Here is a 23,598-nt window from a genome sequence, read left to right on the forward strand (position 1 = left end):
AGAGCGTGCTTGGCAAGTTCAGGGCACAGAAAGAAGGCAGTGTGGCTGGAACAGAGTGAGCAAGGGGGAGAGTAAGAGCAGGGGACTTCCTACTCCACGAGTGTGGTTTATGCAAGAAAAACAATGCAGACCTATCAGCAGACACTTGCTTAAGGAAGGGCGTTGGCTTTCCTGCAAAGATTGACAGTGAATGTATATAATTGATGTTCACAGAGTAGATTTGATTCCCTGTCCTATCCAGCTTTTTCCCCCAACTGACAAACTGCCTGTTCAGATCACATTGAAGATGACTTTTCACTGCATTTTATTGATAATTTACATACTTTATAAATGTTCATGTGTACAACGAATGGTTTTTCTTGAACTATGTTCTGTTTCTTCATTCTGATGCACATGGGGGAGCAAGACTAGCGTGTGGATTTTCGTTTTTAGTGTGTTTTGTAAAGAATGAATTCACTTTGACTTAAAATCCACCTTTAAGATTTGGGGGCCGGCTGGAGGCACAGCAGTTAAGTTCACGTTCTGCTTTGGCAGCCCGGGGCCAGCCCAGATCCCAGGTGCACACCGCTTATCAAGCCATGCTGTGGCAGGCATCCCACATATAAAGTAGAGGAAGATGGGCATGGATGTTAGCTCAGGGCCAATCTTCTCCAGCAAAAAAAAGGAGGATTGGCAGTGGATGTTAGCTCAGGGCTAATCTTCCTCAAAAAAAAAAAAATTAGACTGTAAGCAGTAAGGATACACAACTTGAGAGCCCAGAATCATAAAGCACAATGAATATTTTTAAAAACTATAACCCTATCCCTAAACAAATCGTTAATCTGCTGTATGCAACAAAATACTATTAAAAAGTTTATTTTCATTGTTTGTAGAAGAGGATGCTGCAGAAATACTCTTTGGCCCCCAGAGGGCGCAAGGCAGAAAGCAGTCCAAGCTGAGTTGATCCCTCCAGATGGCAGCACTACCTCCTTACCTGGGCTGCTGAAGAGAAAGGGAAAAGTGGTTGACGTCCACCTCAGAGGATATTCAATATGGCATTCCAGTAGCCAAGGACTGTATATATTTGACTCTACCTCTGGCTTTTGAAATGCAGTAAACACAAAAATTGCAGAAACCTCTTTACTCTATCCCCTTCTGCCTTACCTACAGAAATGGAGTGTGTATGTGAGAGCATGAGAGAGGATGAGAGAGAGTACTAGAATGCGTGTATGTGTGTGTGAGAATGTGTGCATATCTGAGTGTGAGCATGTGTGCGTGCATCTGAGAGCATATGAGAGAGAGAGGAGGAAGGAGCCCACAGTGCTCCAGGCTTTAATTCTTCTAAGAAACATAAGAACACTGTGGAAAGTACAGGAACTTGGCTAGACGATGCATCAAATTCACAGTTCTCAATGTTCTGCCAAAGGCTAAAGCTGCAGATCTTTCCTTCAAGACAGGAAACAAAACCCAGGCACAACCCCCTTTGTGCTCGCCCTAATATTTCAGTGACATTTTACTTATCACTTTGATGTTTAGAGGAATTTTACTACTTGAGCGGGATTTTTTCCTCTCGTCAATAGTTTATTGAAGTGTTTCAAAAGCAGCACTTATAGCACAATATCCACTATTAAGAATTTCATATGCCTATTTAACTGCTGCATGACTGTCATTCCTTTATTGAAATTAACATTATGAACACATAATGGAAAAATGCTCCTCAAAAGAGGAAGTTGAATGCCGACCATCAATAGAACAAAGCTATCTTCAAAAGATAGAGATGTAGGAAATCGTTTCACAGTTTGGTTTACAAGAACATGAGGACAAAGTCCGTCTATGTATGTGTATCTGCCAGGTTTTGCATGAGGTGGCTCAGGAATGTCTCCAGCTGCTTCCTTGATCTGTATGCAATCAGTCCACCCCTGTTGGCCCACCGATCCACTCCAGTAGCACCTGCGTTTTCCACGTGGTACACCAACTGTAGTAAGTCAGGCCCCGTTTCTGGATTTCTTTCCAAGCATTCTTTCAAATCTACCATTCCCCCACCCATGGCCCTGAGTATGGCATGAGGAGCACAAGAGTCCCACTTGAAGGTGGTGTCTTCTGAGAAGATGTAAATGTCAACAAGGCCTTGGACAACACAGAGGCTCTTGTAACCAGCCCCAGCTGCTGGGAACACGCGCTCTCCACACACACGTGACAGTGCAGCTTTGATGGTCTCCTTTTCACTCGTACTGATGACAGCTGAAAACTGGTGGGAGAATTCCGCCTCAGAGCTGGTGTTTGTGGTCAGTTGGCTCCGGGTGTCACTGCTGTTTCTTTTAGAGATGGAAGGCTGAAGGGAATGGATTTTGGTCTCCATGTAAGAAAGCCCCCAGTAGCACTGTCCTTTCCACCTAGGGAAGAGAACTTTCACTTAGTGACGGTAGGTGATCACATTTGTTTTTTATTACTCGTGTTGCTTTCTAACTTAATGATATGAAAAAGATATAATGTAACGAGTCTCCATGTCCTTAAGCCTAGAAATGGATATCAACTAGCTAATTCATTTCTACAAGTTACTCCTGTGCATGAAGCTGCCTGTGTGGTTGCCCGTTAGGAATACTTTGAGTTCTACAGTGTTATCACATCGATCTAGGACGATGGGAAAATATGTGTGGGATTTCCGGCCTCTAGGGACACAGCAAATTTCATTGCCACTTTTGGTCTTTAAACTTTAATAGGGAAAAAGGTGAACAGATAAATAATTTCTCTTTTCAATCTGCAAATCTTTTACAATCCTTATAAGCTTTTCTTCATTTCATAACTCTTTTTCATTCTCTTATTCACTGGTTCCACCTTGACTTTAACACCAAGAAAGATGGACTTGTATTTTTAGCAACAACAATAATAGTATCTATCATTTCTCAATGTTTACCTTATCATATATGTTGGGTAATTGACTCTATTTCCACAGGAGGAAGCTGAGGCTTAGAGAATGTAAGAGTAAGAATTTAAGTCAGTGGCTGAATCTGCATTCAAACCCAGGAATTCTCACTCCAGAATCTGTTCCACTAACTACTTTATCACCCATTTCTAGGCCATGATTATCTCTGCATATAGTCCCTTAATGACCCTTTAAAGATAACAGAAACACATTTTCAGTTTGGAGGAAGGCAAGAGTAGAGGAAAAATGTCAAAATTTCAGAGGTGTAGTTTATGACTATTAAAAAGCAAACAATTACTAGTTGCTTGAAGCAACTCAAAGTTTAACAAAATTATTTAGTCCTATATAAATAGAAACATAGGACTTATTTCAATAAAAACTTGAAGCCACAGGAGAGAAGCTGCTTGCTTCCACAGACTCTGACATGCCCTGGAGTCAACCAAAGCATCAGGCCATGATCAGAGGCAGTTGGCAGCCTGACCACCTCTATGCTCCGTACAGAAGTCCATAAGGGGGGAGGAGGGAGGAGGCAGAAAAGGAAGTGCTGCTGCCAGTATTTACAGAAGAGAACCCCATAGTCGGGTTCTGACCCTGGCCATTCCTATTCATCTTTTCATTGGATAATTTTCACATTTTGTTTTGAATTTTTTCTAAAATTATATAAATGTTCAACCGGCTATACAGTGATGACATCTATCTTGTTCCAAATGTATTAGGAGACAGTGTTACACTGTTCTATTAATCTGGTTTTGAGTGGATTCTAGAAAATGGGGAACAGGACTGCTCTATTCAAAATGCAAAACTATGACTTCTCCAAGATAGTATATCTTTTAAAAGTTTCTACCAGCATGCACGTAGCCTCAAATAAAATTATGCCAAACCCAAGACTGAAAATAGAACTCTAATTCAACCATGCAGACTTTCAGTAGGAACACCCCAATGTACTGAGCCATGGGAATGCCACGTGGAGTGACAATCATGACAATATGCAAAGCTGAGGTTGTAAATTCTAAAAACCATAATATACCAAAAATGCTCATCTTTTACCTGAGGGTATGTAAGTCTTGTGCTACAAAAGGTTGGTTGATGACTCCCATCAGGGGCACCCCCGTCTGTATGTCATAGACACCAATTAAAATGGTGACACACTGAAGTCCACTGGGGAAGATTCCTTGGTTGGATTTAACGTCAGCAGAACCTTTTATATACTGATAAGTTGAATCTGAAAAATGAACCAAGTTTGTTTAGATTCAGGAAATGATTATTTAGAAGGATGAATATATCTATAAACTCTGCCCTATATCATTTCTGTCTTCTAGTAATTTGGTAACTGCTATGGTCTGAATGTTTGTGTCCCCCCAAAATCATAACCCCCACAAGTTGAAGGTATTAATAAGTGGGACCTGTGGGAGGTACTCAAGTCAGTAGGGTGGAACCCTCATGAATGGGATTAGTGCCTTATAAAAGAGGCTCAGAGAGATCCTTTGTCCCTCCCACTATGTGAGGACATGGTGAGAAGGTGCCAGCTATGAACCAGGAAGAGGGCCCTCACCTAACCATGCTGGCACCTTGATCTTGGACTTCTCAGCCTCCAGCACTATGAGAAATAAATTTCTGTTGTTTATAAACTACCTTTGCTGTTAGTGTTGTTGAGTTGATTCTGACTCCTAGTCGATTCCTAGCGACTCTGTGTACAGCAGAGCGGAACCCTGCCCAGTCTTTTGTGCACCATCCTCTCACCTTCCGGTGCTCTATCAGACAATGCTCTGCTGCTGCTGACAGGGTTTTCATGGCCAATTTTTTTGGAAGTGGATGGCCAGGTCCTTTTTCTTAGTCTGTCTAGTCTGGAAGCTCCACTGAACCCTGTCCACCATAGGTGACACTGCTGTTATTTGAAATACCAGTGGCGTAACTTTCCGCATCACAGCAACACGCAGCCACAACAATATGACAACAAACAGACAGGCGATGTGGATGCCTGAAATGGAAATGAATCTGGGCCAAGGCAGTGGGAGCACTGAATCTTAACCACTAGACCACCAGGGCTGGCTATAAGCTACCTAGTCTGTGGTATTTTGTTATAGTATCCTGAACAAAGACGGTGACCAATCAAGTTTTACCTTTGCGTGACACTTGTACTGAATTGTTATTTAACCTCTTGCACTTCACTGTTAAGCTGCTTGTGTTTCATTTTCCCAACTCTATGGGAACTCTTGAAGGAAGAGAACATGTCTACAGTTCCTATGGCATCTAGCATAACACCTTACATGTAATAAACACTCGAATATCCATCACATGTCAAAAAGCATTTAAAAGCTAATGTCTCAGGATAAGTAATGGGATTCTTTCGAGATCTTACTAATCAGAGCACAAGTCCAACGTGGATGGGAAAGCCTTCTTCCAGGAATCTGTCCTAGGTGGAATTACCTTTTTTTTGGTCCCTCAAATTGGAAGGAGGAAAGAGACAATGATGGTGGCACAAAAGGAAGAAACAGATGGTGCTCTTATGAAAAAGAAGTCAAGGAGCTACGTTTCTTCTTAAGAGATGTACCTGCCAGCAGCTGAGACTGCCAACAGCTAGTTGGATATTAACTAGAGTTAACTCCCAGTTAAGGATGTGCTGGACAAAAGATCCAGAGAGCTGGCTAACAGAATCAATTCAGGATAGGACCAAGAAACAGGCAGTTCCTTTCCCTCAGAAACCTTAACTGATGCTGATTTACCCTTAAGTGATAAAAGATTTGGGGAAAGATTCTTAGTTGGCATATATAATCCATTGGCTGAATGTTCTATAATTCTCTGATGATTAAAGGCATTTCTATAATGTTGTATTAATGTACTTGTAGGGTGGGGAGGCTGGGAGGAGTTTGCCTGCTCAGCATAATGAATGGTCCCAGTTGTGTTGGGTGGAATATGTCAGGCAAGTGGGAAAGAAAAAAAGAGCTTTCTGAAAATTAACATCTAGGGCATTGTATTAACAGCATCATTGAAATAGGTGTACCCTTTAAAACAATGAGCTATAGATAATGGTTCTACCACAATCATGACCCCCCAAAAAATGCGTAAGGTTTACAAAGGGCTCACAAACTGACTGCTAATGAGTCACACTCAGCTGTGTTCTGACCTGTATAGTGATTTTAATTGTTTAATTGAATTAGTGGCCAGTGGTTAAAAATTGGGTGATCTCACTTAAAAACCTGGATTTGGGTTTCTCTTTAAAGATTGAAGATCTGGACTGTACTCCCACATGGCAACAATCTGCTGGAGCTGAGTGTTCTTTAAATGGCAAGCGTGCTCAATTAGTTATAGCTGCGATCAATTCATTCCTCTCACACATTTGCCAGTCTGGCCCCTGAAGTCTTTCAAAGATGAGTTAATTCAGCTTTGTATATGTGCCTGTACGGGTGCGTGTGTACACATAAATCTGTAACACACATCATAACACATACACTTCAACTCTTCATTTGTCATTGTAAAACTTGAAAATTTTAGAAACTTCTGGGAGAGTTAAACTACACTCTCAATTTTTATTTTTCCAACCCCCATCCCACCCCAAATAAGGATCACTAATAACAAAAAATGAACAAAAGTAAACACTCTCCTCTACTTACCTATGGGATCCACCCAAATTCCCAAAATGTCCTGTGGAATGTTGATCTCCACTGAATCCAGAGTTGGGTCAGTAAAGGTGACATCCTGGTGAACCACCTTGGCTAATGCTTCAGAAGCCAACTTATTACCATTAAGGACTTTGCTAAGAAGCTCTACTGTTTCTTTCTCTGTTGGACACAGTCTCAAGATAATCTTTTCCCCTAGAGTAAAGACAAACTAAAAGCCATTACTTTTCAAGAGTTTCGGGGGAGAGAAGGACCACAGAGGGGTGGGAGGAGCAGAAGCTGTGCATTTAGAATAGGTGAGAGCAATGTACCCAGAGCATGGGGTCCTAACCTGGCTGACTGCCAGCAGCACCCGGGGGGCTTCAGAAAGTCACAGCTGCCCAGTGGTCACTCAGGCACCTAATGTGAATAGTGAGGGATGGAGTCCAGGTATCAAAGGAACTTCTCCCCAGACAAATGTCTACATGGGCACATGCACACAATTTTGTATCCAGTTTAAGGGGCCTCATGGACCAGTTAGGAACCCCTGAATCCTGAGTCCTTGATAATTAATCCTTTTTTTTGCCTTTTAGTATACATAGGTCACCCTGTTTGTGTTTGAATATGTTATTGAAAAGAGAGGTCTTATCAGCACAGGAAGTGCTTCTACCTCCCTCTATGATCTGCTTTTAACTACGAATCGTTTATGCTCAGTAAAGCAACATAAGATGAAGTATACTTAATCTTTAAATGTGGCGAAACTGTTTGACTCTAAATGGCATACATAGAAATAGCTCTCCTCTTTGGAACCCACTAGAAGTCAGGGTGTAGGCAAAGCTGCTTCTCCAAATGAAACCACAAATTACCAAGTCCAGGTGCTTTCCCATCACTTTAAATATGCTTCTTAGACCCTTGGCTAATCTGGTTTCCTGCTCCCCAAAAAAGTGAGGAAAGAGGCTGGCTAAAATAGGCAAATGAATAGCAACAAAAAGTGACAGCAATGGAGAATATATAAACGTTTAAAAATTAAGAAAACATGGCACTTTGGGGCTTTTGAAGTCTATAGAGAAGTACTCCTGGCGCTCCTAGGCATCGCAAGGACCAGTGGCATCTGCACCACCCGAGAGCTTGTTAGAAAGCCAGGCCTGCAGGCCCCCTCCCAGACCTGCCGAGTTTTGACAAGATCCCCAGGTGATTCACACATCATTAAGGTTTGGGAAGCACAGTATAAATCTATTACAATGAGGACTCAATCAGCAGAAACATTCAATTAAGTTTAGTTAAATTCCAATAAATTAGACTGTTAAAGTTGGGGATAATGAGGCTCATCACTGCCACCGATGAAGCACCCACCCTGGGCTCAGCGAAAGTCATGGGATCATGCAAAGCAGCAAATCGTATCCCATCACTCCTTTGCTTCAAGTTCTCCAGTGAATTCCCAACACAGATGAAAATCCAAACTCCTTCCCACACATTCCCTCGATCTGTTCCTGCCTGCGCCCACCTCATCCACCAGTCCCTCCCCTTCTCTTGTCCACGTGTCTCTGCCCCTCCAACATGCTGACCCCACTCTCTCCTTCAGTTTTCAGGAAGATGGATGTGGAATGCCTTTTTGCCCCTATAATTCTAGAGAGATGAAATAAAATAACTTCATGAAGTGGTCAAACATAGGATTTTAAGGATAGGATTTCTTATGAGTTAATCACAGGTGAGATTTCTCTCCTTCCTACTCAGTGTCATAGAACTAATTGCATCTTAATACAGAGCTCATGGAGGAGATGAAAAATTTTCCCGAGTTAATCCAGAAATTAGTCTTTTCCTTTGTACATGTACCTCCAGATGTTTAACTATTTGTCACTTGATCAGTGTTTAAAGTTCACTGTTTTAATCTTCTACCATTAAACAAACCAAAAAAACCCAAACTAAAAATAATTTTTCTGAAAAGAATCAGATTTTAACATTTTTCTCTCTACCACAAGGCAACATGGAGGTCCATCAAAGGAGAATCTGGCCAACAGGAAACTTATTAAATCAGGCTTAAAACCTGGTACTAAAAAGAACCTTTTAGTTAGTCCAACTCCCTTTACAGAGGTTCTGAGACCAGAGGAGTGGTGAGGTGATTTACTCAGGAACACACAGCATTTCAGGGACAGGGCCCCCTGTGCATTCTCAGCCAAGGCCTTAGGCTCCCCAGGGCGTCCACGAATGGATTTAAACCTTGGACCTGAAATTGTCTGCACAACTGTGAAATGTGCATCTTTCTGGGGGCATCTATAACTTCCATTAGATTCTCACAAAGCCATGCAACTTTCCCAAAGGTTAAGTCATATATTATTTAAATGCTAAAGATTTATATCTAAAATAATACATGTGAACTTGCTAAATAATTCTAAGATACCACATCTCTCTAAATTAAATGGCATGATATTATGAGGCACTGAATGAAGCTTAACATTCAAATAGCACATTATTTTATTTAGATGAAAAGCTTCCAAACATCCATTTATTTCATGGTACAAGTTGAAAGTTAGAATATCATATGATAATTAATTTATAAAAATACATTAAGATTCTTATACTTACCCAAATCAGTAGTAAACTCATTGGATTCTTCTCCAAAAATTTTTTTTCCTAAGCCTGGAAACTGAATGATTCAGAGTATGACAAAAAACAAAAACCACCACCATAAAAACCCACAAACATGTTCAGTTATGAACAGATTTCCCTTTCACATTTCAAATTAAATTGCACAATTAGATCTGAAATTTAGAAATTCACGATTCCAGAAATCAATCCAAGTATGAAAAGTGAAGTCAGCTTAGTTCACTACTTAGTTTTTTAATATTTTCTGCTCCTTTGCCCCCTCTAGAAAGCCCAAATTGTAGTAGAAGTCTAGTTTCCTCATGTCCTGTTGAGTTTGCAGAAACAATTCTAGAAACTTCAGCCTCCTCAAGGGCCACAGAACTAGAATGTTTATAAAGGAGATATTTTAACTGTTGCTCTTAAATAGCACCCTAGTAGCTAATATGAGTTACTATTATTGACCACGTACCTAAATTATTACTTGGGACTGGACAGAAAGGATTAGAGGATAAGATTAGATTTTGTTTTCATCATCAGGTGTGTTTCCTGCACCTGTTGGAGGGATCACAAGCCTTCGGACTAGGAAGGTAATACAGCAAAAAAAGAAGGGAGATAATTGATTGATAGAAAAAACGGAGCTAAGAATCTTCTCTCATCTCCATATGACCAGGAAGCTTTCAGATACATTTTGCTTCTGATCCACTCTGTAGTAAAGATAATTTTTCTCAAAATATGTGCTAAATTATGATATATGTGATGTTCTCAGGGAACCAAAGCAAGGAAGCGTTTCAAATTTTTGAACTTAGTCAACTGCAGATGGCCAATAGCTCAAACAGTGCCCACAAACACATGTTATTTTTTCCTCTTATGAAGAACAGTGCAAATCAACAGGGGCTGCAATGAGCCTACTCATTGGGGGCTGAAGCTACGTCTCCCAAGCCGGCTCAAAGGCCTGTTACTGAGGCTACAGGACATCATGGGCATGAAACCAAGACATTTTATATAGCCAAAAATTAATATCACTTATTTGTTCATCAGTCTGGCATATACCTCATGAATGAACAATTGCCTGAACTTGTGATAATGCTTTGGGGCAAATATTAGCCCATAAAAATTAATGTTGATACATTTCTAATCCAGTTGCTCAACCATCCCTTGCATCCAATTTTCTTGATCAGTAACAAAAATAAACTTGTTTCATTTAGTTTATTGGAGCCAGATATTATAGGGCATGAAGAAGCATAGTTTGTAGAGATTTCAAGGGGTCATTTATTCTCTCTTCCTACCTGTGGTCAAGAATTCACTTAAATGATTCCCAATATTTGAGAATGTCATGGAAACTATTCCAATATTTTGTAGTGCTTTCTGTCATAAAGTTCTATCCTTCCAAATCTAAAAAAATATGTAATTATTAGATCCTGTAAAAGGCAATATCGTATTGCAAAGAGCACAGACTCTGGAGCCAGTCGGCCTATGTTCAAAAACTGGCCCTGTTACTCACTTGTTGTGTGACCTTGGGCAAGTTACTTAACCTCTCTGCGCCTCCCTTTTCTCATCCATTACATTAGAACAATGGTTCTTACCTCCTAGAATTATCATAAAGTTAACTAAATTAATATATTTAATACCCTTAGAACAGTGCCTGGCACGCAGTAAGCACTTACAAATGCCTGCTAGTGCTAGTGTTTGTGATTACTCCTTGTGAAGACAGTTTCTTTTCCTCAGTCAGCTTAAGAAAAACCTAGAATCACAATCATTGTTTATTATAAACAATGTTTTTCTACTAGAAAATAAAGGAGGACTTTAAGTCTCCAGGACTGCATGAGCCCGAAACAGAGGCAACCACTAGCTAAATGACTACGTCAAAAAGAAAAAAAAAAGTTATAAAACAGTATGTTCTCATTTCTGTTGAAATAAATTAAATGTGCCACACACACACACATAGAAGGAAAACGTTCTAACAATATTTAGCAAAACATAGCTGTGCTTTTCTCTAGTGTTGGGATTAAGAGGATTCTTATGTTTGCTTATTTTCCAGAGAACATGTATTCTTTATTAAAAAGAAACTCACTAATAAATGAAAAATTCCATACCAAACAGTTTCTCTCTAGCTGTAAAAACTGTGATTTTTTATTTGCTTTTCTGTATTTTTAAAATTTTTCTGCAATGAACATTTAGTAAGCTTGCAGTCAAAACAAGGAGGGGAAACCCAAAGGTGTTTATTTGGATCCAAGGTGCTCATATTCTGAAGGAAGAAAGGAAGGAAAAGGCTTGCTATTCTATCAGGGGACAAAAACCACAGAGGACGAACATTTTGCAATTACCTTGGCTGTGACCTTTCTTACCTTGTTCTCCATATTCTGTTTTATAACTTCCTGTACCAGCACATCAGCCAGAGTCTTGAAATCAACTGCAAACTTCTTGTTCTTCTCTCCCTCTTTCTTTTCTTCTATCAGCAGCTGGAAGAGGGCTTCCTGCTGCCTGCACGCCCGGGCGATGTTGGCAGCTTTCTCCGAGACACAGAGCAGCTCCCGGAGGATAGCTGACATTTCTGAACCCTGCTTTTCAGTTGCAGCTGCTGGGAGAATTGGCACCCACCCTCTGGGCCGTCACCTGGGAAAGTACAAGAATGTGAAAGAGAAAGCAGTTCAGAGAGTGATGTCAGGATGCCCGCAGCACTGCTGACAACTCATCTGGCAGTCAACCTGGTCAGCACAGCTCAACAGCTAACACACATCGCAGTCACATCCTCGGGCTGGAAGACTAGTGTCATCGAAAATTTGAAACTTATCTTTTTAAATCTTAAAAAATTTATAGTCTCAAAAATCCATTATGCAAAGAGTTGAATTCTCAGTGAAAGGAAGTCTTTGAATGAGAATGTACATTTTATTTATAAATCCCTAGACAGGCAGGTAGGACACACAAGCATCATGTTAAAAGGAAAGCGGAATTCCTAACAACGGCCTTAGAATGACCACAAAGGCTTAGCGGCAGTGTTGAAGTACTGCTCTTTCTTTCACCCTATGGGGGAAGAAGGGAGAAGTGGGAGAGGATTTATCTTCTCAGTCCTGGTCCTTAGTACTTTCTGAAGTACTAAGTACCACACTAGCAAGCGCTGTTGTGTCCCGCAAGACTCTGAGGCCACTCTTGGGCTAGCAGCCCAAGCAAGCTCCCAGCCACCTTTTTTCCCCCTCTATTAGAAAAAAGTCCCACTCTCTGTGCTGCTCTTCTACCAAGTGTAAACAATCAAGTGAAGTAAGACATGCAACTTGTTGGGATTTGAAACGTTCTGGCTCTAAGAATGTTATGCAATCCTACCTCGGTATACCTATTGCATCTGTTTTGCAATTAGGAGAGAAAGATTTCTCATTTTTTCATAGTAGCTGCATTTTATTTATTATAAATTTATTATTTATTATAAATTTATTAAATTTTTATAAAAATTTAATAAATAAAAATTTATTTATTTATTAAAGGTTTAATAATTTCTATCTTATTATTTTGAGAATTATTGAGAGGATTATCAGTCCTGTTTTACAGTCAAGGAAACTGAAGCTTAGAGGTTAGGTAACTTCTTGAGTTACACAAGACTAAACGGCAGGGCTCAAAATGGGTCTTACACAGAAGCCCATGCTCTTTGTTATTATAATCAACAGTTTATTTCTTTTTTAAAAAGTTACCTTCATGGACTCTAGGAGGCTGAGAATTAGTACAACTGTGAAGATGTCAATGCAATGGAGTTACTTGTGAATTGTCATCGCTGGTTTGTCTTAAACAAAGTTACTGAAAAACTGCTGTCTTTTTAAGATGAGTCAACCACCGTGAGAAAAAAAGTCCAACCTCAATAGTAATAAAAGGAAAGTGAATCAAAACAATGAGACCTCCTCCTTCACTATTAGATAGACAGAGCTGTTTTTAAAGTTAACATTCATTCTTGGAGAAGCTGTGATGAAAGTGCTCTGTATGAAGCTGTGGGAAATTACTCTGCTAGTGGGCATGCAAACAAGCGTGTTTCCGGAGGGCAATTTGAGAAAAATATATCAAGATACCTAGTATTGTCACTACCTTTTAGCCAGTAACTCCAATCTTACCTTAATTTGTGTTAAGCAAGGCTGAGTTCAGTTAAAACATTTCTGCACAAGAAGGATTAATATTTACAGTAGCAAAAAGTTGAAAATAATTTTAAACACTGGTAAGATATAAGATAGACTACTATGTGGTCATTAAAATGTTTGCAAAGAATATTTAATAAAACGGAAATATGTTCTTGCTGTAATGATAAGGTAAAAAACGACCTATGACCATATATATATATATATAGTATGATAGTATGTTACCAATTTGTGTTTATATGCACATATACACTCTATATATACATAGAGAGAGAGATTGAAAGACTAGTAGGTCATGTTTTAACGGTAAACAGATGTTTAACAGTATTTATCACTGTGTACTGAAATTGTGGATAGATTTTTTTCATTATGCTTTTCTATAATTTTCAAATATTCTACAATAAATATATACTGCTTTTATAATGGGAAATGACAAATTAACTCGCGATAATTAGGCATGAAGGACAAGAATTTCCTCAATTCCTGGAGACAACTGACCAAACAGTGTTACTATGGTAATAACACAAAAAGCCGCCAGGTGGTAGAGAGTACAGAGTTAAAGACTAAAAAACAAGTGCTTACCTAAATGCCTTTTTTTTTTTTTAGGAATGAATACGTTCAAAGATTCACTTTGGTTGACCTGAACCTAAACACTAAAGAAAACAATTATATTAATAAAACTGAGGCACAGTGACTTAGAAATAATTTATGGCAACTGTATGCTATAAGTTACATATAATATATACATACACAGATGCATGTGTATCTTAGCAGAATACACAAGCCCCAAAAGTATAAATTCAATAACCATAATTTTGATATCTTAGTAAACGCTCTGGGGTTGTAAGTGAAGGGAAAAGAATCAATGAACCAATAGTAGCTAAATAGCTTTTTATCTTAAAAGTAGCATGAAGATTTTAAGGAGTCCAAATTGAAAGCTTTCTAGGTAAACAATATCAGAGTTGTCATTTTTCACTCAACCTTGTTAAAACCAATTAAATTTTTTTCCTAAAATAAACACTGGACCACTACCCTGTTGGTTAACGAAGGAACTCTCCCTATGATGCCATCAGAACGCTCAGGTGAGCTGCTCACCTAGGCTCCAAGCTCCGGAACCAGCCCCAGCTCTTCCCTCACAGGGGAAGCTCACCGCCCCAGCCCTGATCGGTTTCCACACAGCTGCCCCAGGAATCTGGAGTTTCTGCCCTTTGGACCTGACTTACTTCCTCAATAATGACCATTCTCACCTCACTTGAGTACAGCACCTTGACCACTAGGAAAGAAATACCAGCTATAAACCACAGTCCTGTAATTAACAGGTGTTTAGACTTTAGGAATTTGTTGTAACACAGTAATCAGGTTTTCCAGGTCCAAAGTGATCTCAGAGTGCAACCTTAATCATTCTTCATTCTGACCCTAGGGAACACTATTGTTCTTTGTCAAGCTCCGGGTTGAATGCCCAGTTTCAGTTTGGGACTAAGCTTTCTCCAGCCATCCTATAGAACCCAGCTCTTCTTTAGCTATTTACCTATCTCCAGGGTCCCAGCTCCCTAAAAACATCTCTCTCACAGCTATCTCATCTACATGTAAGACTTTCGAATTAATTTGCATGGCTAGCCTGCTACTTTCTGACTGAATGGACCATTTCCTCCAAATGAGTCAAACCACCATTCTCTGTGCTGCTCTGTAAGCTGCTTCCATCTCTCTCTCTGTCCTCAACTCAGTTCACTCAAGCAGGTCACAACCCTGAGGGGAGGACGGGCCAATGCATCCTGACCTTGAGTGACTCAACTTGAGATAAATTGTCTACAGGGAAACTGAGGGCTACCTCCAATGCAGCATTTCTTCAGTGTTATCAATAGCTCTTAACACTTGGGGAAATTATCCTTCAGATGATTTTTTTTTTAATAAGATTGGCACCTGAGCTAACATCTGTTGCCAATTTTTTCCCCCCCACTTCTCCCCAAAGTCCCCCAGGACATAGTTGTGCATTCTAGCTGTGGCTACCTATGGTTCTGTATGTGGGACGCCGCCTCAGCATGGCTTGACCAGCGGTGTCATATCCGCGCCCAGGATCTAAACCAGCAAAACCCTGGGCCACTGAAGCGGAGCGTGTGGACTTAACCACTCGGCCATGGGGCCGGCCTCTCAGATGATTTTTAAAATTTAAAAAAGTTTGCAAACTCATTATTGACTTAAGTCAGCTTTATTTAAACATTTTAAATACTTTAAATGAAAATTATTATAAACTCCCAATTGGTAAGTTATGCATTTATCATAGCCTTGAATATAGAAGAAATTCCTTTTGATTAGTTTTCTTAATGTGCATTCCGAGAACCACCCGTATCAGAATTACCGAAGATGGCTACTCAGAAGACAGATTCCTGGGCTCCACCCCAACTTAGTGGATCAGAAGCTCTGGGACAGGGCCCAGGAATCTGTATTTTAGTCAGCTTCCTGGTGATGCTAAACACTGAGATTTAATAGCTCCTGTTCTTCAGGCTGCTTATTCTTCTTTAACACTATGCTGGCAATTTCGGGGGGGCTGGCACCTGGTGGCAGATTATCTTGGTGGAACCATGCAGGTGCAATGGTTCTGCCGTCAGTTATCCATGTGCAGATAGGCCCAAGTTAAATAGTAATAGCTAACATTTATTAGGTGCTTACTGTATGCCACATATCCTTCTAAGCACTTTATTAACTCATTTAATTCTCACAGAACCCTATGAAGAAGGTACTATTATCTCCATTTTACAGATAAAGAAACTGAGTCACAGGAGGTTAAGTAATTTGCCACAAATCACACAGCTAGGAAGTGGCTGGGACAAGATTCAAGCCCAGGCATGCTGGCAGAAGCCCACACTGTCAGCCAGTACTCTAGCCAATAAAATTGTCTCCTAAGTTGTTAGCTGTTAATAAGGGAAGAAATGAGTAATTATTGGATTAATAATTATAAGCATATTATTATTATGAGGTATATCATATAGCAAAAAGTAGAGAAGTACATACCTAGCTGGAAGCTGTTGCTAGTTTGACTATTATAAATCACTATTGAATTGACACCTGACTTCCCTTCTACTCTCAGAAAAACCGTTCCCCTGGTTGGTCCTCAGTCTCACCATAAACCATCTCTGCTGGATGGTAAAAGCTCACCCATCATGTTCTGCTGACGTCTCTCTTAACTGGCTCTCACAGCACTGGTGCAGGGGGCTTAGCTCATGCCAAGTATCTAATTCCTCTTCTATTAGTGTGCTAGGGCTGCCATAACAAAAACCACAGACTGCGTGGCTTGAATAAAAGAAGTTTATTTTCTCACAGTTCTGGAAGTTGGAAGTCCAAGACCAAGGCATCGGCAGGCTTGGTTTCTCCTGAAGCCCCTCTCCTTGGCTCACAGACGCCTGCCTTCTCTCGTGTCCTCACACGGCCTCTCCTCTGCCTGCGCATCCCCAGTCTCTCCCTCCTCTTTTTAAGACACCACTCAGGTTGGATTGGGTCCGCCCAGCCCATGTGACCTCAGTTATCCTTAATTACTTCTTTAAAGGTCCTATTTCCAAATACAGTCACATTATGAGGGGCTGGGGGTTAGGGCTTCCATGTACAAATTTTGGGGGGATACAATTCAGCTCACAATGCTTCTCCGGCAAGAGAGACCTTGATAATCTTAGCAAATGCCAACACGACCTATTTCTTAGTCTTTTGTTTTCTCACCAAATAGCAAAAAGGGGGTAGGGTTCTCTTCCTCATTTCTGTGGTCCCTTTAACAGCCAAACCATTGATGATGCAGTGAGCACTGAAGTAACCTCTCATAAGCCTTGCTTTGTGACAATCTATTTCGAGTTACATTTGAGCAGAACAGGTTTGAAGAAGTTACAGTGCTCACCATCTCAGACCAAATGGATACTGTATTTTAACATGAGATTGTACCACAATGTCAGATAGAAATAGTCTCATTAGCTTTGGGGGATATTCATATCCAGCTAAAGAAAGACTGAATAAATTGAGGTAGGTCAGAAAAAAAAAAAAACGCTCTTAAGACTTTCCCTGGAAGCCTAAATCTCTCTACAAAGACAGAGGTCAATTTTAATTTCTGACCATTCTATTATCTCATCAGAATGAACACCAGAAGTCTCAAAATCATATCCAAATAATTCACACGTATTTCAGATGTAATGAACAGTGTAGTGGGAAAGACACAGGTTTTGGAATCAGATAGACCTGAGTTCAAAACCAGGCTCTGCCATTAACTAGCTGTGTGGCATCAGGTAATTTACTTACCCTCTCTGAGCCTCCCCTCTCATGTGTAATATGAAGATAATACTTACCTTGCAGGAACACTGTGACGATCAAATGAGATATTTCTGGAAAAGTACCCGGTATGGAGCCTTGCATATAGCAGATAACAAATGACAGCTATGACCATTAAATACAGCTTCACAGAAACCACAGTCACATGTTCTTACTTGAGAAAATGAGGGTGGCAACTTTATATGGGTCACTGAAGTCTTTTTTGAAAATTTACCAGTCCATTAAATCCAAGAGGCTGGGAACTACTTGTAATTCTCTGAATGACCCCGAATAAAGTTCCTTTATGCAGGCCAGTTCTGACTGCTTCAGTTTCTGGGCATCTGGGTGGAAATTTTGGCTCCTGGAGGCTGGAAGACTACTCTGGCTTCGTGGTAGACCATTTATAGATGGGCTTGGGAGGGTCACTATTCTGCCAAGGAGGGTATTTTGTCAGGATATTTTGTGGACATTCTACTGCCCAGGGTGTCCATTCTTGTGTGAAGAGCCTGGTTGTACCAGAAGCTGGCCATGCCCTTTTGTTGTTCATAGTGACAGAAGTGTGACGACACAGATAAGGGCCTTCAGCAAAACAGAACTGCTCTTTAATGAATAGGCAACTGGGTCAAAGCACTTCCGTTGAGGTTCCCTTCCTTCCTGCAGATAGTCCACTACTTCCACAGAGCGCACATTTTTGCCCGTTACACAATGACTCCACCCCACTCCCTCCATTCATTTCCTGAATTCAATCTTTCACTCATCCTCTAAGGATTGGCAGTTTGAAGCTATTGTTATTGTGTGGCGGCCCTGCCTCACAGCTATTGCTGTTGTGGGTCAAGGTCAGACTTCTATGAAATACCTGGGTGTTTTACAGGAAGGTGTTTGTGGTGACTTCTCAAGGGAGTGGAGCTGTTCAGGAGTCCCTCTAGGTGGGCACATGCTGAGGGGCTGGCCAAGGCTCTATTTAGCTCACACTGCTCTCGTAGGGGAAACTCAGACCTCCTTCCCCTTCTTTTTTGCTCCCAACTTAGGGGTGCTTTAAGGAGTAGTTTAAAGAGCGGAGGCTGCCCGGGCAGAAGGGCCAGAGGAACCTAAGTGAGCCCACAGAAAGTATGTCGGGGGGTTCAATTTGCTCAACTTCTGGAGCAGCCAGGGATGGCTGAGGTGCAGCTTGCTAACAGTAGCCTCCCCTGATATCCGTCTGAGATGCCCACCTGCCCACTTGGCTACCTAAGCCGGAGGGAAACCACCACAAGCATTACCAGGGATTTACAAATACTATCTTTTAGCTCACAGGAAATGAAAATGTCCTTCCAGTGTATAAGCCTTGTTCAACTTTCAGATATTTGACTGTCAAAAATTTCTCAGAATCCATTAAGTAGTGCAGTATGGGACCGCCTGTACGTTTTTGGGTTATTTTACTTTGATCTGTGTGATATTGCTGTCATCACTTCATAGGCTCTGATGAAGTTTAACATTTTACTAGCTGATTTCCCACTATCTGTCCATTTACTCCCGTGCTCTGGGTAGACCATTAATTTGCACATGCTGTTCCATCTGGTTGACATGCCCTTCCTCCTGCTTTCCATGCCTAATGTGTCTACTCACTTTCTCAGAATTAGTTCCACGGCAAGAAACTTGAACAGATACTTCACGAAAGGGATTTTTCAAATGGCCAATAAATATATGGAAAGAGACTCTACCTCATTAGTAACCAGGAAAATGCAACTAAAAATCACAACAGGATACCACTGCATACCCACTGGAATAGCTAAAATCAAAGAGTGAACATTTCAAGTGTGGTGAGGATATGGAGCAATGAGACTAATACACTGCTGGTGTGAATGAAATTGGTACAACCATGTTGGAAAACTATTTGTAATTTGTTGAATATGAGCACAACTTATGATCCAGCAATTTTCCTTGTAGACACATACCCAACAGAAACTCAAGCATGTATACATTAAAAGACATGTACAAGAATATTCAGGAGCAGCATAATTTGCAATAACCTAACACTAGAAATAACCCAAATGACCATCAATAATAAAAGGGAACAAACTGTGACATAGTCACATAAGAAAATACTATACAGCAGTGAGAATGAATGAATTACTGCTGTAGGCACCAACGTGGATGCATCTCACAAAAACATACTGTTGAGTGAAAGAAGTCAGACACAAAAATTAAATGCTGTGCAATTTAATTTATTTGAGGTTAAAAAACAGGCAAAACTAACTTATGGCGTTAGAAGTCACAATGGTGGTTCTTGATGGGGGGTGGGTATGCAGGGGGCTTTCAGGCACTGGCAGTGTTCTGCATCTGAGTGGTAGTTACATGGGCAGGTTGACTTTGTGTAAATTCATCAAGCTATACACTTAGGACTTGCATACTTTTCTGTATGTATTTCTAATTAAAAAAAAAAGTTTTTTAAAAGGTATGTGTGTGTCTGTGTGTCTTTGTAGAAGAGAGTCAGTTCAACAGTTGGCTCCTCCCCAGGCCGTGGGAGAACAGAGCAGGCCAAATCTCCATCCCAGCTCTCCAACACATTGTCCATTGGTTGGTTTATCTATGCTCTGTCTGGCAGGAGATTTAAACGTGTGTGGTTTCTTATGACTTGTATGCATACTTCAGAGGTGTTCAATAATGTTGGCTGATGAATTTCCTTTTAGTTTTGTAAATACAGAATTCATCCTTGTCAGATTGTTTATTGTACTTGGATATTATGAGCATTACCCAGGTGCCGTTAGGCACATAGGCCCATATTTATTTACATAAAAAAATCTACATATACTGTGTATTCATTTACAAAAACAAACCAGAGCGGTATCTGGATGGCTAGCACTGAACTACATTTTTTTTTGAGGAAGATCAGCCCTGAACTAACATCTGTCGCCAAACCTCTTTTTGCTGAGGAAGACTGGCCCTGAGATAACATCCGCGCCCATCTTCCTCTGTTTTATATGTGGGACACCTGCCACAGCATGGCTTTCTGAGCAGTGCCATGTCCACACCCGGGATCCGAACCGGCGAACCCTGGGCCGCTGAAGCAGAACATGCAAACTTAACCACTGCACCACTGGGCCAGCACCTGAACTACATCTTTTGAGCACCAAATCAGAATCTGAATCCTAGCTACTAGACCACCAGGGAAATGTTCAGAATCTGAAATTATACTCTGTCATCTAGAGGTGAATTATCTTGACAAGATTAACCTAGTTGATTAAATAACCAAAAATAGTAAGTTTAATTTGGTTTTATAAGAAAAGACATTAAATGTGGGATATGTAAATCCATCTATTTAACCTTAACGTTTCTCCCTCCTCCTTCCTAACCTTCAAATAGTGTTGACATACATGCCATTTCTAAGCTGATCAGTCTACCTCACCCTAGCTTCATAAAAGGTGAGTCTGCACAGAAATCCCACTGGTTTTTAATACGCAGATTGTATGTTTATATACAGAGATTTGGGTGTGGGGGGAGGGGTTAATGAACATTAGAAGGAGGGCCTAAACCCCCAACCCAAGCCAGCTCTTAGGGCACGGCAATTCTCTCTCTAATAAGCTGTAAGTTCCTTGAGAGCAGGATAGACCTTTTTTCCATCTCCTCATGACACACAGTGGGAGTTCTGTAAGTTCACTTACTGATTTTCATTCCATTAGAGATAAACATGTTTAAAAGGATTTTCTTGTAACAAAATTAATCTGTCAGGGATTATTCATTATGCAAATTTTAGGATTATAACAGAAAATGTGTTCTTTACAGAGGTTTTCAGAAGGTGGTTATTTCTGCAATAACAAATTACATGATCTAAAATATATTCTCTGAATATTATAATAAGAAAGCAAAGGTCATAGATCATATTATGTATCATTTTGGCAGACTGGGTTTAGCAGCATATCTCTTATCACTCTACTTCCACTTTGTAGAGGCAAATGTTTATTTTTGACTGATATTTACAAATGTTGAATACAGCAATACAGAATACTGAAAGTAACACTTGCCTTTAAAGGAACACAAACTGATAAAAGAATATTTATAGGACCTTCTACTTGAAAAGGTCAAAGTGCTAAAAAGATATAAATGGCCCTTAAAGCCACACCAGTATGTAAATATACCAAATGCTCTTGCATTCTTACTGATCTTGCAACCATAGAAAAATGTCTAAGCTGGTTAATACTTGTCTTCTTGATCTGATTATTTATTTCTATTTCCCCCATTCTTTGCTATTCATGAAGTTTACAATCAACCATATTTTTAAAACAGACCTTTCATTATTCCCAGATCAAACTGCGATTATACATGATTCTCGCAAATTCCCAAGAATTAACTAGGGGGGTTTTCTGGAACTTGGAAGATCAGATCCTGGATAAAAAGCTACTGCTAACGAAAAATTATGGCGTCGATTTAACTCAATTAGAGTTTCCTTAGCAATATTAAAACAACAGTTTCCTTTGGTCACTTGAATTTAACTCCTTTGCTACTAATCCTAACTCTCATTAGCACTGAGGGAAACCTACCATGATCACTCAGGAAAGAAAAGAAGAAATTTAAGTGTCCACTGAGGGGCTGGCCAGCAGTGTAGCGGTTAAGTTTGCACATTCTGCTTCAGCCGCCGGGGGTTTGCTGGTTAGGATCCTGGGTGCAGACCTATGCACGGCTGGGCAAGCCATGCTGTGGCAGGCGTCCCACATATAAAGTAGAGGAAGATGGGCATGGATGTTAGCTCAGGGCCAGTCTTCCTCAGCAAAAAGAGGAGGATTGGCAGCAGATGTTAGCTCAGGGCTAATCTTCCTCAAAAAAAAAAAAAAAAGTATCTATTGATAAAGTCGGCAAATATTTACATTAATTTAGGAGATTTTAAATATTTAGTTGATTAAAAATAGAAACAAGCAACCAAGCAACCCCCGTCCACCCCTCAAAAAAAAGGAAAAGGAATGAAGAGAGAAGGAAAGGAAAGGAAACTGTCACTTTCCATGTAGCAATTCATCCTAATGAATTATTTCATTGATGTTTAATACTCTTTTGTTAATTTGCTTTTATACATAATTCACATGTTTTATGCCCAAGTAAAGTTTTTTTTTTCTTTTTAGGAATGGGTTGGGTCATTTTAATAAAAGCTGTAAATAAGTTATTAAAATTTGCATGCTTGTCTTCCCTAATTAGGAACACAAAAGAGGTAACAAGTCAGGTACAATATTTTGCTGTGGATTACTAGTCACAGTAATCTGCATCAAAACTTCATTAATACAATGCTCTTGTAACATTAAAGGATTTGAATTAACATTGCATACCACATAAAAGAGATGAAACATGAAAAAATGTTCAATCACCAGAAGGTTTGACTACAAAAGGAATAAATGGTTTCCTAAATGGGTGACGTCATCATATTAGTAAAACCATCACTTCCATTTAAGAACATTTTATGTACAGGACTACTAATGGGTTACGTCAGCTATTCATTCCAGCAACAGTTCTCACCTGTGTTTCCCAATCTTGCTTTTTTGTTTGTTTTGGTTTGCCCTTTTAAAATTTTATCATTTAGACCTATTTTAAATATCTTCTTTCCCTTAGAAATTCTGATTCATGAAGTCCCAAGTTGCAACCTGGAAATCTTTTTAAATAACTATTACCCCCTACACACTTGGCCACCACTCTAGGTGATTTTTAAAATTAGACCAGTTTGGGAAACACTATTCTACATCAATCAGGAGAGATGAGAAGCAAAGTGCTGTCAATTCTGCTTTTATTTCTAAACTCCAAACCAGACAAAAACATCAACATAGAGGATTTTATTAGCTTCATTACATGATTCAAAATATTTTAACAAGGACATTTATTAAGGACACACATCCAGAAAAAGTTCTCATATACACCATCCTCATCTTTAATAAATGAAGAAGACACTTGTTTTCATTAATCACTTTATATAACATAATTATCTTTTAGGCAATTTATCTACAAGATGAAACAGAATAAGACATTTTCAAATTGTTGTCAGAGACAGAAATAAAAGGGGAAGTATATATATATATTGAATAACTATAACTTTTGTTTCACAAGCCTTATATGTCAAATAAGACATACTTTCACTTTTTTCAGGACCACAAGTATAGCTATAACT

At 39.8% G+C, this 23,598-nt stretch overlaps 1 protein-coding gene across 6 annotated transcripts in view; it reads right to left on the bottom strand.

The window, feature by feature from the left end:
- Positions 1 to 1,626: 1,626 nt before the first annotated feature.
- LOC124233487 (inositol polyphosphate 1-phosphatase) overlaps positions 1,627 to 23,598 on the bottom strand; it is a 30,269-nt gene continuing 8,297 nt past the window's right edge. For 3 of the 6 annotated variants that reach the window (XM_046650617.1, XM_046650618.1, XM_046650614.1), the window contains exons 2-6: positions 11,427 to 11,694; positions 9,082 to 9,142; positions 6,514 to 6,714; positions 3,950 to 4,124; positions 1,627 to 2,372 (exon numbers count right to left, since the gene is read on the bottom strand). In XM_046650617.1, the coding sequence (XP_046506573.1) occupies positions 1,811 to 2,372; positions 3,950 to 4,124; positions 6,514 to 6,714; positions 9,082 to 9,142; positions 11,427 to 11,630 (1,203 nt within the window). In that variant the 5' untranslated portion in view covers positions 11,631 to 11,694 and the 3' untranslated portion in view covers positions 1,627 to 1,810. Of the gene's footprint in view, positions 2,373 to 3,949; positions 4,125 to 6,513; positions 6,731 to 9,081; positions 9,143 to 11,426; positions 11,695 to 13,775; positions 13,847 to 23,598 lie in introns of those variants that run through there. The other 3 variants (XM_046650615.1, XM_046650613.1, XM_046650619.1) reach the window with 2 other exon arrangements.

This window comes from Equus quagga, unplaced genomic scaffold (genome assembly GCF_021613505.1).
Source record: "Equus quagga isolate Etosha38 unplaced genomic scaffold, UCLA_HA_Equagga_1.0 203_RagTag, whole genome shotgun sequence".
Taxonomy (NCBI): domain Eukaryota; kingdom Metazoa; phylum Chordata; class Mammalia; order Perissodactyla; family Equidae; genus Equus; species Equus quagga.